Raw genomic sequence first — 15327 nt, forward strand, 5'->3', positions numbered from 1 at the left:
ATCTTTTGATAAATTTCCCTCAAAGTCTCTTAATAACAACCCTCTGATATATATCCTTTATCCTACTGCAAATCCACTAAACTATCTATTGATCCAAGTTCAATTTCCAATAACTTCTCTATAAAGCCTGCTATACACTTCAGATAACTGAATGCTTAGTAATCTCGCCCCATACACATGAATACTTGGCTCAGGCGAGCATTTATGTTTTGAATGGGGCAAGATGCTGTCTTGGGGGGGAATATGCTGTGCAATTCTGAGGCTAGCTTCATTTTTCTGTTACATATATTAGCTGTTATAGATAAGCCCAATTCAATAGGGTAGGAGGCAGCCGAATTGTTCCCATATGATATTCTTGGAATAAGTGACTTGTCACTTATTCCAGTTTTTATATATAATATTCAGCTCACCACTATGGAGTCCAATGACTGAAAATCCAGTGAAAGTAGGAGAGCAAGGCAAGCAAACAGCGGGCCGTGTCCCGGAAACAAATGAAAAAAAGAGGGCAAAAAAGCGGGGGCCTCCAGCTGCTCCAAAAGTCAAATTAGTAGAAAAGTGAATAAAACTTAACTTTGCATCCATTCTTTAAAAACCAAGGATATCCATGTTGAATAAAATGATGATGTGCAGGTAACCAGCCTGTAACTTCAGGCCATTATATCAGTGTATTGAAGTAGGATACCTAAATATATGTATTTTACATCTTTACAATACAGCAAAGGTTCACTTATGAATGAGTTATGCTACATTTCATGAAGAGTACCTCTCGGGATCTTGTTACATTTTATAATCCTCCCAGATCACTGCCCTCATCATGATAAACCACCCCCTGCCTTTATTTTTATTATTTGTTAGTTTTCTGCCTATTGCTCTGTATTTTCTGCTCAGTCTCAGTCAGATTCACAGACTGGGAAGGGGCGTTCCCCAGCAGGCGTGACATCATCTGAAGCCATACAGGGGAGAACTTCCTCCCTCACTCTGGTCCACACAGCCCAGAGCAGTTCAGTGTATGAGATAAGCTATGATTGGCTAAGGCTGCATACACCCCCCATTTCCTGATTTTGGACTTCTGCCAGGCCAGCAGGAGTCCAAAGTCTGTGCAAGAGATGGGGGAAAATGTGCTCTGGACAAGTAGGGAGACACCTAGTGGCAGCTTTTTCAAACACAAATAAAACATAGAAAAAATTTTTTGTTTAAACAAAGTATATTAGAAAGATTTTTTTTTTTACCATAAGGAGTGCAATAGCAAAAAATAGTTTTCATGAGAGTTAATTTAAAGACATTATGGGAGTTCCACGATATTTCAGGATCTACCCATGAATGAACCTTTCACTCTGTCTCTAATACGTACACAACTAACCCGCTCTACATACAAACAGTGATCTCAACCCTAACAGCTACAGCTAAATATTTCCGGATACACACTTCAGATTCACAAGTGCATCAAATGTTACATATAGTGCGCACCTCTGCTACAATGAGAGATATCTGCTCTTGTCAGCTCTGCACCTGCACATTCAGAGACTTTTACTGCTTTACTGCATTTTCCTTTATTGCCTTTAATATCCCACTCCAAATAATCTCTTACATGTACAAGCTAGTAATATACCTAAATAACTGTAAAAGCACTTCTACATGTTTCTTTTCGTCTTTATTGTGTAACAATAAGAAGCCAGATGTAGCTATTTGTGTGTGTGTTAGTTATATATTAAAGGTCAATACTGCCCCCTAATGAAAAATAATGGAATTAGACATCAGATCGCATCAACTTAGAGAAAACTCATTTCTTAGAGCCTGCCCTACCTGTGGCATTCTAGCTGCCGCAATACTACAACTCCCATCATGCCCTAACAGCTGAAGGCAGATTAAAATACCCACTACTAATCTTCATCCATTCATCATCCACTTTAAACTGTGACCAACTAGACACTTGGTATTACTCTACTATAGCAACACAATATTCATCTCTGACAAGAAGGTAACCATAAATGTCATCTCCTAAATGAAACCTTTCCAACTACAAGAGTAAATGGCTTTGATTTACTATTGTGAACCTGAGCTTCTTTTGTCAGGTTGTGCGCCAAAATGTGGCGCAGTGCACCATAATTTGGCGCATTGCACCACAAATTGTGTCTGTGTGAGAATTTGTGGCACAATGCACAAAAAAAAACCTACAAACCTGACAAACTCGAAAAAGAGGCATGGCCGCCTGGGAATAGATGTGTGTTTTCACAACCTGACTGATTAAATATTAAAGGGGTACTCCCGTGGAAATCTTTTTTTTTTTTTTTTTTTAAATAAACTGGTGCCAGAAAGTTAAACAGATTTGTAAATCACTTCTATTAAAGAAATCTTAATCCTTCCAGTACTTTTTAGGGGCTGTATACTAAAGAGAAATTCAAAAAAGAAATGCATTTCCTCTGATGTCATGACCACAGTGCTCTCTGCTGACCTCTGCTGTACATTTTAGGAACTGTCCAGAGAAAATCCCCATGGCAAACATATGCTGCTCTGGACAGTTCCTAAAATGGACAGCAGAGGTCAGCAGAGAGCACTGTGGTCATGACATCAGAGGAAATGCATTTCTTTTTTGGATTTCTCTTTAGTATACAGCCCCTAAAAAGTACTGGAAGGATTAAGATTTTTTAATAGAAGTGATTTACAAATCTGTTTAACTTTCTGCCACCAGTTGATTTAAAAAAAAAAAAAAAAAAAGTTTCCACGGGAGTACCCCTTTAAGTAAAAGATGTTCAGAACTTTACCAACCAGTGTGTTAAATAGGAAATGGAGTTGAATTATGGAAGTCTGAAACAACATTCCACACTTATACAAACCCAATACTCTAAGTAAATTAGAGACATTCTCCATACTTAAAAAATTTGGTAAAGTGACGAAAAATACATAGCTCCTGCAAACTTTTTCCAATGCAAATGTAAGCTCAATTCATTGATCAAAATTTTTTATATATATCAACTGGCTCCGAAAAGTTAAACAGATTTGTAAATTACTTCTATTAAAAAATCGTAATCCTTCCAATAGTTATTAGCTTCTGAAGTTTTCTGTCTAACTGCTCAATGATGATGTCACGTCCCGGGAGCTGTGCATAATGGGAGAATATCCCCATAGGAACTGCACAGCTCCTGGGACGTGTGTCATCAGAGAGCAGTTAGATAGAAAACAACAACTCAACTTCAGAAGCTAATAACTATTGGAAGGATTAAGATTTTTTAATAGAAGTAATTTACAAATCTGCTTAACTTTCCAGAGCCAGTTGATATATAAAAAAAAGTTTTGGCCTGGAATACCCCTTTAAAAAGCCTATGGCAGATTTCTCAACTCACTTGGGAGTCATTTTAGGGAAAGGGGGAGATTCTGGTGCAGTGTCTGGTGGATTAACGTACCTGACACCCATAACATAACATTTTATGTAGATATTTCATGTTTTTTCCCTATACATCTTTAAAGTGTGTCCCTAATGTGTGATCTGATAATGCTAAATTATTTGTGTGCAAATCTACTCCAGTGAGCGGCAGGTGTAGGAATGTGTTTGAGCTTTTCACCCTTTTTTTGCACTCTTAGGTTTTTTGCACAAATTTAAGGATTGACATGCGCCACATATAAAAAATTTTGCAGCAGCTGGGAAAAGTCCACACTTGTGCAGGTTGTGCAGCAGGTTTTGCATTGCACAAATATCTGCAATAATAATAAAGACCCTACAACCACCATTTTCTATACAATAAAGAGAACCTGCCAGGTTGATGACTTGGAACCCTCATTCCCAGACAGTGTTATAAATATGATTCCTCTAAAACACTGTAGCGTCATTTGTACAGGGGGAGCCTGTCAATGTTTAGTGCTGCTCATGGGTCAGGCTGAATGTTACTAATGACAGGTTCCCTTTAAAGGGGTACTCCGGCCCTAGGATAGGGGGTAAGATGTCTGACCGCGGGGGTCCTGCCGCTGGGGACCCCCGCAATCTTGTATTCGGCACCCACCTCTTTGAGCTGCACGCCGCGCTGCCAGCTCACAAACCGCCGGGTGCCGACCACGGGGCTGGAGTATAGTGACGTCACGACTCCGCCCCCGTGTGATGTCACGCCCCGCCCGCTATGCAAGTCAATGGGAGGAGGTGTGACGGCCGTCGCCCCGCCCCCGCTATGCAAGTCTATGGGAGGGGGCGTCCCCTCCCATAGACTTGCATAGCGGGGTGGGGTGATGGCCATCACGCCCCCTCCCATACACTTGCATAGTGGGGGTGGGGCGTGACGTCACGACTCCGCCTCATGTGACATCACGCCCCAACCCCGCTATGCAAGTCTATGGGAGGTGACGTGACAGCCGTCGCCCCGCCCCCACTATGCAAGATACACCGGCCCCATGGTCAGCATCCGGCAGTTTGTGAGCTGGCAGCGCGGCGTGCAGGTCAAAGAGATGGGTGCCGAATAGAAGATTGCGGGGGTCCCCAGCAGCGGGGCCCCCGCGGTCAGACATCTTATCCCCTATTCTTTGGAAAGGGGATAAGATGTCTTAGGGCCGGAGTACCCCTTTAAGGGTCTATTCTCACGTACAGTATCCTGCGCAGATTTGATGCGCAGGATTGGATGACTCATTGTTTAGTCATTTAGTTTACATTGAAATCTGCAGCATCAAATCCTGTGCAGAATACTGTACATGTGAACAGACTATCAAGGGTAACTCATGGAAGATCTATGAGACTTTCTATGAAGGCATCCACCAATCTCCTGGGAAGTATATGTCAGAGTGTGCTGTATAACATAGCGCAGCTGTGTTATTCTATAAATCTGTATACAGTATGAGTGGAGGCCTGGGTGTCTATGTTTGATTAATGATACCGAGAGGCATCGTCACAGGTATAAGTTGGCAGTACATGTTGGGAAATCCCTTTAATGTACGGCTCAGAAGAACACTTCGAGAAGTATTGAGAAAATAGCCTTACAAGAAGCGTTCTGTAAAAGGAGACAACCCCTTTTAAATGTATTATACTACATAATAAAAAATGTACTGTATACAATGATCCCTCAACTTACAATGGCCTCAACATACAATAGTTTCAACATACAATGGTCTTTTCTGGACCATTGTAACTTGAAACCAGACTCAACATACAATGCTACAGACAATCCTGATCTGTGCAATGTGTCAATGGCTGGAAGAACCGACCAATCAGAATGGACATTTCACTGGTAAAACCCCTGTATTCCTGAAGTGCATGCACTGACTGGTGTCTGGTAGCGCCCCCTACAGTACAGGGAGGTCTTACACATTCTGTACACTTTACCTGTACCAGGGTTAGCTGCTCCTTTGGACACAAGGTGAGGGCGACTCCATTTTACTTTTTTTAGTACATTGCATGTACTGTACAGGACCCTGAAGAAGCTCCTGTCCTCTACATAGACCAGTGTTTCCCAAGCAGAGTGCCCCCAGCTGTTGCAAAACTACAACTCCCATCATGCCCGGACAGCCTTTGGCTGTCCGGGCATGATGGGAGTTGTAGTTTTGCAACAGCTGGAGGCTCCCTGCTTGGGATACACTGACATAGACAGTGATTTACAGCTCCCAGTAGCTCTTTCTTACTTTTATATGTAAGAACTTGCATTATCTATATTACCGTAGTTATCTACTTATTTTTCTTTAATTTTCCCATTTTTGGATGACATTTTGGTGCCTTTAGAACCAGTTACCAGGTTCCTGGTTCTGGTCTCAACATACAATGGTTTCAACATACAATGGTTGTCCTGGAACCAATTAATATTGTAACTTGAGGGACCACTGTACTTCTAGTCTCATCTAGATAAACCACTTCTCTAAATTCAGCCACTTTGGTAATGTGCTGATTAGAGATGAGCGAACTTACAGTAAATTCGATTCGTCACGAACTTCTCGGCTCGGCAGTTGATGACTTTTCCTGCATAAATTAGTTCAGCTTTCAGGTGCTCTAGTGGGCTGGAAAAGGTGGATACATTCCTAGGAGACTCTTTCCTAAGACTGTATCCACCTTTTCCAGCCCACCGGAAAGCTGAACTAATTTATGCAGGAAAAGTCAGCAACCGCCGAGCCGAGAAGTTCGTGACGAATCGAATTTACTGTAAGTTCGCTCATCTCTAGTGCTGATCTCTGAGAGTCTCTACATGAATCTCGATGTTATCACTAGGACAACTTTTAGCTTCACACAATGGAGCCCATGATACTATATTTAACAATATTTCTCCTATATACTTTTTAACTGCTCACTCTTCCTTCTTTCGCGTCCCTTTTTCTATCCCCTTCGTCTCTTATGACACATGGTTATAAAACCTTATTTTTGGCCTGGGCGTCCCTCGCCTTCCAGTAACCTGGTCAGGCTAAGGTCCAGGAACTGATGGTTTCTCAGAGAACACCAGATGTGTGCATGTAATGTACATCTGGGACTGTGTGGGCACCTGGACTGTGGCCATTTATTAGCAGGATGATGGAAAATATTGTTTTTCTAAACAATGTAACAAGGCTAAGTACACAAAAATTGTGGAAAAAAGTAAAAGGCATAAATAACCACGTAACATCGCCCCATTCCTCATCTATTCCTATTACTTATGTGAGCATTTTTGGATAATACAGCAGATTCATACATTTATGCAAAAAAAAAAAATTATAATTTAACCCCTTCATTCTCCCAGAAAAAAAAAAGATTTTAAAAGATTATTCCTATTTTATTACCACAAAACTTCTAGATCAGCTCTATCTATGTCCCTTCTATTAAGTGAACTGTTACAGAAGCTTTAGGGGCCCTCAACACTGCAAAATTTCTGCACGAAAAATTCTGTTGCGGAATTCCTATTTTTTCAATGGGATTCTGCAGCACTGTTCACACTGCAGAATTTCTGCAATGGAAACCTCCCCTGCAAACCTGCCAAAAGAATGAATATGTGAAAAGTGGTGATGGAGAATATCCACGTGGTCCTTCTACTGTTGGATTTCGACAGTGCCCACTGCGGACAGAATCTCTGCTTGGAATATCTCCAGGCAGAAATTCAGTAGTGTGAATGCGCCTCAAATGGGTTATTCAGGTTGACCCCAGGATTCCTTTCAGAAACAGCTTCACTCCTATCCTCAGGTTGTGTGTGGTATTGCAGCTCAGTTCAATTGACGTAAATGAAGCCAAGCTGTAATACCACACAAACTGAGGACAGGTGTAGTGTTGTTTTTGGATGCAACCATGGTTTTTCTAATCCTGGATAACCTCCTTAGGGTAGGGTCACAATGAGCACATATGGTGCGTATTTGATGCTGCGAGAAATCTGCAGAGCAGAGGAAATACGCTGTTTATGCGCTAGAAACAAACACAGAATAACTGTGACGCGCGTCCGGCTCCCAAACCTTATTGCAGACACACAGATGTGGCGGAAAAAAACCCTATGTGTCTGCTTCTAGTGCATACACAGCGTATTTCCCGCTGATCAGTAGATTTCTTCCGTCAAATACGCTGAGTATCCGCTCAACGTGACCCTCCCCTTAAATGGGTACTCCACTTAAATATATATATATATATATTTTTTTTTTAAATCAACTGTTGCCAGGAAGTTAAACAGATTTGTAAATGACTTCTATTTAAAAATCTTAATCCTTTCACGTAATTATCAGCTGCTGTATGCTCCACAGGAAGTTCTTTTCTTTTTGAATTTCCTTTATGTCTGACCACAGTGCTCTCTGCTGACACCTCTGTCCATTTTAGGAACTGTCCAGAGTAGGAGCAAATCCTCATAGAAAACCAAGCCTGCTCCGGGCAGTTCCTAAAATGGACAGAGGTGTCAGCAGAGTGCACTGTGGTCAGACAGAAGGGAAATTTAAAAAGAAAAGTATTTCCTGTGAAACATACAGCAGCTGATAAGTACTGGAAGGGTTAAGACTTTTGAATAGAGGTCATTTACAAATCTGTTTAACTCTCTGGCAAAAGTTGATTAAAATGTTTTTTTTTCCCCAGGGGAGTACCCCTTTAAAGTGTATCTGTCAATACAAAAGTGTTTGACATGTCCTAGTCTTTAGACCTCGGCTGATCACTAGAACGAGCAGGAAAAAAGTACACGCTTCTACGGCATTGTGCATTATGAGACCGTTTCGGTCATGTAATGCTAAGTTTCCAATTGTTTTATTGGACATCACCACAAAATAAATAAACCTACCCAAACTGCCCCACTGTTTTTTTTTTCCGCAGGAAAAATCCTGCGGCCAGATGTTAGCAAAGAGTCAATAGGGAACTGCAAAACACCAACCCAACTTTGCATTTGTGGGTTTGACGTTTTTTCCCTGACTCCCGCATTTTTCTACAATTTGGCGTTTTTTTTTTAAATTCTTTATACATTTCTTTCCTGAATATCCCCTTTAAAATGAGGTGACTAAGACATGTAAGTGACATATACTGAGTACCCAGCATTGCCCGGTCTTCCTACCTAAAGCTAAAAGCAACAATGATCCTCTTGTCCTTATATCCAGTCCTTATCTTATCTCATTTCCCAACCTTATTTTTCATTCTAATACCTTGTCCTCATTTCCCATCCCCATATCCCAATCTCATCTCCCGACCTCATATCCCAACCTTATCTAAAGTTCTCATATCCTGACTTCATATACCAACCTCCTATCCCAACCTCATCTTCTGACCTCATATGCCAACCTTATCTACCGTCCTCATATCCCCTCCTCTTATCTTGACCTCATACCCAGACCTCATACTTGTCCTCATTTGTAGTCCTCCAGTCCTATCCTAATATCCAGATCTCCCATCCCAACCTCATATTTCAATCTTATTTTCCGTCTACATATCCCAACCTCATCTCCCAACCTCATATCTCGTCCTCACATCTTGACCTCATATTCCGTCCTCATATTCTTTCTTCATATCCCGATATCATGTCCTGTCCTCATATTGTAGAGGATTGATATGTACTACTAACATAAATACTTATTAAAATGCCTTTTTTCCTAAACTGCATACTAAGAATCTCGCTTCCCACCTCCCACCTGTTTGCTTCCCTTCCCATCAAGCATCAAAGATGGCGCCCCCGGATTGGAATGTGGCAGAGATAAGAAGAAAGCTACCTAGAGAAGAAATACGTAGAAGAAGATATAACCAATTAGCTGCTTCCGCACCCAATTCACATAACCTTTTGCCCACGGTGCTGTATAACCGTATATAACCCCTGTACGGCTTTTTTTTTTTGTGGTTAATAAAGAAAGTATCATCTCAACTGACACTGTGTCAGGGTGGTCATTCTGGCGTGCGCATCGCTTCAGATAAACTAATAAGGAAGGGGGCAGATCTTCACTGGGTACAACCAGGATCTATCACGATATATCAACCTCATATCTCGTCCTTATACCTCGACCTCATATCCTAACCTCATCTCGTCCTTATACCTCGACCTCATATCCTAACCTCATATCTCATCATTATACCTCGACCTCATATCTCATCATAATACCTCAACCTCATATCTCATCATTATACCTCGACCTCATATCTCATCATTATACCTCGACCTCATATCCTAACCTCATATCTCATCCTTTCATCCTTATATCTCGACCTCATATCCTAACCTCATATCTCATCCTAATACCTCGACCTCATAACCTAACCTCATATCTCATCCTAATACCTCGACCTCATAACCTAACCTCATATCTCATCCTAATACCTCGACCTCATATCCTAACCTCATCTCGTCCTTATACTTCGACCTCATATCCTAACCTCATATCTCTTCCTCATACCTTGACCTCATATTACAACCTCATATCTCGTCCTTATACCTCGACCTCATATCTCAAACTTATACCTCGACCTCATATTATAACCTCATATATCATCCTTATACCTCTACCTCATATCCTAACCTCATATCACATCCTTATACCTCTACCTCATATCCTCACCTCATATCTCATCCTTATACCTTGACCTCATATCACATCCTTATATCCTGTTCTCATATCCCTCACATATATATATATATATATATATATATATATATATATATATACAGGGCTCAAGTCCCGCAGAAACGCATGGGAACCGAGTTCCTGCACTTTTTCCACAGCAGGAACACTGTTCCCATTAGCAAGAGTCCTGCAAGACCAGCTCTTGCGTCATGATCTTGGGTTAGTTCCCACACTTTTTTTTCCCCCAGGACTTGACACGTGTGTCTGTGTATGTCTGTGTGTGTATGTCTGTGTATATGTTTGTGTGTGTATGTGTCTGTGTGTGTATGTGTGTCTGTGTGTATGTCTGTGTGTGTGTGTCTATGTGTGTCTCTGTGTGTGTGTCTGTGTGTATGTCTGTGTGTGTGTCTGTGTGTCTATGTGTGTATGTCTGTGTGTGTGTCTATGTGTGTCTCTGTGTGTGTGTCTGTGTGTGTGTGTCTGTGTATATGTCTGTGTGTGTGTATGTTTGTCTGTGTATGTGTGTCTATGTCTCTGTGTGTGTGTCTGTGTGTGTATGTCTGTGTGTGTATGTGTGTCTATGTCTCTGTGTGTGTGTATGTGTGTGTGTGTGTGTGTGTATGTCTGTGTGTGTATGTGTGTCTGTGTATGTGTGTCTATGTGTGTATGTCTGTGTGTGTATGTTTGTCTGTGTATGTGTGTCTATGTGTGTGTGTGTCTATGTGTGTGTCTATGTGTGTATGTCTGTGTGTGTGTATGTCTGTGTGTGTGTATGTGTGTCTATGTGTGTGTGTCTCTGTGTATGTGTCTATGTGTGTCTCTGTGTGTCTGTGTGTGTATGTATGTGTACATAGAAAGATTACATCTCGCATTTTCCTTTAACCATCCACTCATAGTTCTCCCTAATTCTTCTCACACACACACATAACACATCTGTCTCCCCAGCCCTATAGCCTCCTCCATATTTTTCCTCACAGGATTCGTCGTCACCTCGTCACAAAAACATCGAAGACTTTCCTGAGGAGAAGCGAGGACTGCGCACGCGCCGACTAGCGGAATGAGAACGCTTAGAAATGGGCGGAGCCCCAGCCTCTTTGACTGACAAGCGGAGACAACCTTTGACCGATCGATTTGAGTGACAGCTCACCGGCGCGGAAGAACGAAGGGCGGGGCTTTGGTATGATTGACAAGCGCTGAGGTGCGCGAAGCACATGGCTGTGGGCGGGGCTGTGGCGTGTGAGTGACAGCTCCGGTGGGGAGGGGGCGTGGTTCTGTGTAGCTGTCTTGGAGAGAGAGAGAGACAACATAGGGAGGAGACGCTTGTGAGTGGAGAGTGCAGATAAAGAGGGGAGGAAATGAGACAGCCGGCTGAGGCCTGTTCACACACCGCCCCGGGTACAGCAGGTAAGACAGGTGAGGAGCACCTGGTATAGGGGGCACAGGTGCTGCACACTGCTTATTGTGTGTGGGCCTGCAAATTATGGGGGGTTTAAAAATGGCAGCCAGTCTGTATGCATGTGTGTACAAGGTATAGACCAATGGTCTCCAAACTGTGGACCTCCAGATGGTGCAAAACTACACAAAACTACAACTCCCAGCATGCCCGGACAGCCAACGGCTGTCCGGGCATGCTGGGAGTTGTAGTTTTGCACCATCTGGCGGTCCACTGGTATAGACCTTCTGTGCCAGGGGTTGCATGAAGGTGCCGCATAATGTAAGAAAGTATTGGCACCCCTCACCCGCGCCGATTTAGCGCCTGGTGTCCTGGCGTCCACCATTGTTCACCATTAAACATTCCATGGAATGGAAAATATCCATAATATTTCTGCATTTGTCTAAAAATGAACAATTGCAACATATGCAAAGATTGCGTGTCGGGGTGTGTTCACACTGTGCGGATGTGGCTGCAGGTTTTGGGGAAAAAAATCCGCAACGCATCTGCCAGCGTTCCAGTCCTAAGTGAACGTGCTCTTAGGCTACGTTAAGCGCCTGCAGGTTTGTCGCAGATTTTCCCATTAAACTTCAATAGGGAAGTCTAGAATCTGCAGCGTATCCGCAATGTGTGAACACGCCCTTAAAGCTGTATAGGGCGACTTTAGGCGTTTATGGCACCAGGTGGTGTATAGAATGAGGATTGGGACTAGAGATGAGCGAACTTACAGTAAATTCGATTCGTCACGAACTTCTCGGCTCGGCAGTTGATGACTTATCATGCGTAAATTAGTTCAGCTTTCAGGTGCTCCGGTGGGCTGGAAAAGGTGGATACAGTCCTAGGAAAGAGTCTCCTAGGACTGTATCCACCTTTTCCAGCCCACGGGAGCACCTGAAAGCTGAACTAATTTATGCAGGAAAAGACATCAACTGCTGAGCCGAGAAGTTCGTGACGAATCGAATTTACTGTAAGTTCGCTCATCTCTAATTGGGACTTTTGCACTATAGGAAGGGGTCAGGTCTCGGATTCAGTGGGAGTTTTTCCCAACAGGGGGCTTCCAGCTGTTGCAAAATGACAACTCTCATCCTTTGGCTGTTTGGGCATGCTGGGAGTTGTAGTTTTGCATTAGCTGCAGGCACGCTTGTTAGGAGAAAACACTTCTATGGATAAGAAATAGAGCTGGTTTCCCCAGCCGGTGGCTCTCCTGCTGTTGCAAAATGTAGTCTTGTAACTAGCTTGAGGGACACTGCTTGGGGAGCAAAGCTATTGGGCATGATGGGAGTTGTAGTCTTGCAATAGTTAGTGAGCCACAACTCCCAACATGCCCCAACTGCCTTGAGAATGGTATAGTGCAGTGTTCACCCAACTTTTGCAGAAAGCCACTGGTTGGGGAACTCAGCTGTATACCATGTTGAAGGCTGTCGAGCCTGATAGGTGTTGTAGTTTTGCAACAGTCAAAGAGACTAGTTGGAGATCACTCCACCATACCATGCCACAGGCTGTTAGGGCGTGATGGGAGTTGTAGTTTTGCATCAGCTTGAGAGCCACAACTCCCATCATGCCCGACGGCCTTCGGCATGGTATAGTGCAGTGTTCCCCAACTTAGTTTTGCAGAAAGCCACTGGTTGGGGAACACGGCTGTATACCATGCTGAAGGCTGTTGAGCTTGATGGGAGTTGTAGTTTTGCATCAGCTAGAGAGCCACAACTCCCATCATGCCCGACAGCCTTCGGCATGGTATAGTGTAGTGTTCCCCAACTTATAGTTTTGCAACAGCTGGAGAGCCACAAGTTAGGGATATACCATGCTGAAGGCTGTCGGGGCATGATGGGAGTTGTAGTGTTGCAACAAGTTGAGGAACAGTGCCCTATACTATGCCGCGGCTTTTCTTCCAGGTTATGATGGGAGTTTTAGTATGTAGCATCTAGATAGCTACCAGTTGGGAAACACTGCACTTGGGTGACTTGAGAGCACATACAAAAAAACAGTTGGGAAACACTGCGCTTAACCACACCGAAGGCTGTCAGTGCATGATGGGACTTGTAGTTTTGTCACCGCCGGAGAGCTACAGGTTGAACACTGATATAGCCTTATTATTTAATAGAGCACAAGAAAACGTGATCTAGTGCAGGCATTCGTAGATGCAGCTTTGGCTGTGACCAGAGGAGTAGAACTATGTATGACACGACCAATCTCATTTCATGGTTTTATCGTGTGATGTTTTCTATAATTACTAGAAAGAAATCGATTTATTTTTTTGTGGCCTGGCATTGTCCTTAGAGATAAGCGAACTTACAGTAAATTCGATTCGTCACGAACTTCTCGGCTCGGCAGTTGATGAGTCTCATAGGACTGCATCCACCTTTTCCAGACCACCGGAGCACCGGAAAGCTGAACTAATTTATGCAGGAAAAGTCATCAACTGCCGAGCCAAGAAGTTTGTGACGAATCGAATTTACTGTAAGTTCGCTCATCTCTAATTGTCCTGTTCATGCAGCCCTATTAGGGTCGCTGTGTTATAACAGTATATAGCGCTTCACTTATACCCCACCTACAGTAGCTTTTAGCCAGAGTGTAGAGACAAGTCATCTATACTTTCTGCTCTGGAGGACTGCTGGCGCCTGTTAGTGCCCATGTAGTGCCCACCCACAGTGGGCACCAAAAGCCAATTTTACTTTTGGGAAACCCACAAGAAATTTTGTGCATAATATGTATGTCTCATATATGTGTTCCTATACGTTCTGTACATTTTTACATAACAGACAAACCTAGGTTTTTCAGCTAAGGGTATACTCCCCTACCCTGATTCCCTGCAGCATACAGGCTGACATCTCCCAGTCCCCATTCATCACCACTACTCTCTTTCCTGTTGATTTGCTGTCTCAGCAAGAACTGCCCGCTCGGCCTATGACAGTCTGCAGCAGTGTCCCACCTCAGTCAGTGATTGGCTGAGCAGGCATGATCTGCTGACATGGCACATCCGGAAACAGAAAGTAGTGGTGATGAATGGGGATAAGGAGATGTCAGACTGGGAGCTGCAGGGGATCAGGATAGATGAGTATAGCTTCTTTTTTATGTTTTTTTTAATGTTAACTTTTGACATGGTGCGATCGAAACTGTTTAAACTGGGCAACGTCTCTCAGTTGTGAGACCTGCTGCAAGTTATAAGCCGGAAAAGGGTACGGTAGCGCACGCCTCACTCCCTGGCTGTCAGTCAAATGTTTCTTTTTCCCTGTGGAGATTTATGCAGATAATGAGTTGAATAGAACATCTGGCCAGGTAGTGAAGAGCACTGCTACGCACTTCATCCAGCTTTGACTGACAATCGAAGCGTGTCTCAGGATTGAGACCCGCCGCGATCTGAACTTTTGATTTGTCTGCACAACATCTCAAAAGTTCTTCCAAAATACACTAACACTTTAACTTGCCCTCAGCAAAATATAAGAAAATTCCTGTCCTTTTTTTTTTTTTTTTTTTATTTTTTTTTTTGTAAAGAAGGGTGTGGAGTTCAACTCTCATTCAGTTAGGTAGGGTAGGTATTGACCTTCGTGCATAGCAGTCTTGAAGAATGATAAACCAAGGTCACTTAGTTTAAAGGGGTACTCCGGTGAAAACCTTTTTTCTTTTAACCCCTTAAGGACTCAGGGTTTTTCCGTTTTTGCACTTTCGTTTTTTCCTCCTTACCTTTAAAAAATCATAACCCTTTCAATTTTCCACCTAAAAATCCATATTATGGCTTATTTTTTGCGTCGCCAATTCTACTTTGCAGTGACATTAGCCATTTTACCCAAAAATGCACGGCGAAACGGAAAAAAAAATCATTGTGCGACAAAATCGAAAAAAAAACGCCATTTTGTAACTTTTGGGGGCTTCCGTTTCTACGCAGTGCATATTTCGGTAAAAATTACACCTTATCATTATTCTGTAGGTCCATACGGTTAAAATGATACCCTACTTAT

The 15327-nt window shown here is 42.9% G+C and overlaps 1 protein-coding gene and 1 long non-coding RNA gene across 10 annotated transcripts in view; one reads left to right on the top strand and one right to left on the bottom strand.

Moving 5' to 3' along the window:
• LOC130285126 (uncharacterized) overlaps positions 1-11048 on the bottom strand; it is a 116842-nt gene extending 105794 nt beyond the window's left edge. Inside the window, exon 1 of one of the 2 annotated variants that reach the window (XR_008847259.1) lies at positions 10912-11048. This is a non-coding gene — a long non-coding RNA (uncharacterized LOC130285126). The remainder of the gene's footprint in view (positions 1-10911) is intronic. The other variant, XR_008847258.1, reaches the window with a different exon arrangement.
• TBC1D24 (TBC1 domain family member 24) overlaps positions 10980-15327 on the top strand; it is a 57166-nt gene continuing 52818 nt past the window's right edge. For 2 of the 8 annotated variants that reach the window (XM_056536361.1, XM_056536358.1), the window contains exon 1: positions 11213-11340. Coding sequence is in view for 3 of the 8 variants with exons in the window: in XM_056536355.1 (XP_056392330.1) it covers positions 11292-11349 (58 nt within the window). In the remaining 5 variants the exon portion in view is untranslated. Of the gene's footprint in view, positions 11114-11193; positions 11350-15327 lie in introns of those variants that run through there. The other 6 variants (XM_056536355.1, XM_056536357.1, XM_056536363.1 and 3 more) reach the window with 5 other exon arrangements.

The sequence above is a fragment of the Hyla sarda genome, chromosome 8 (genome assembly GCF_029499605.1).
Source record: "Hyla sarda isolate aHylSar1 chromosome 8, aHylSar1.hap1, whole genome shotgun sequence".
NCBI classification, from domain to species: domain Eukaryota; kingdom Metazoa; phylum Chordata; class Amphibia; order Anura; family Hylidae; genus Hyla; species Hyla sarda.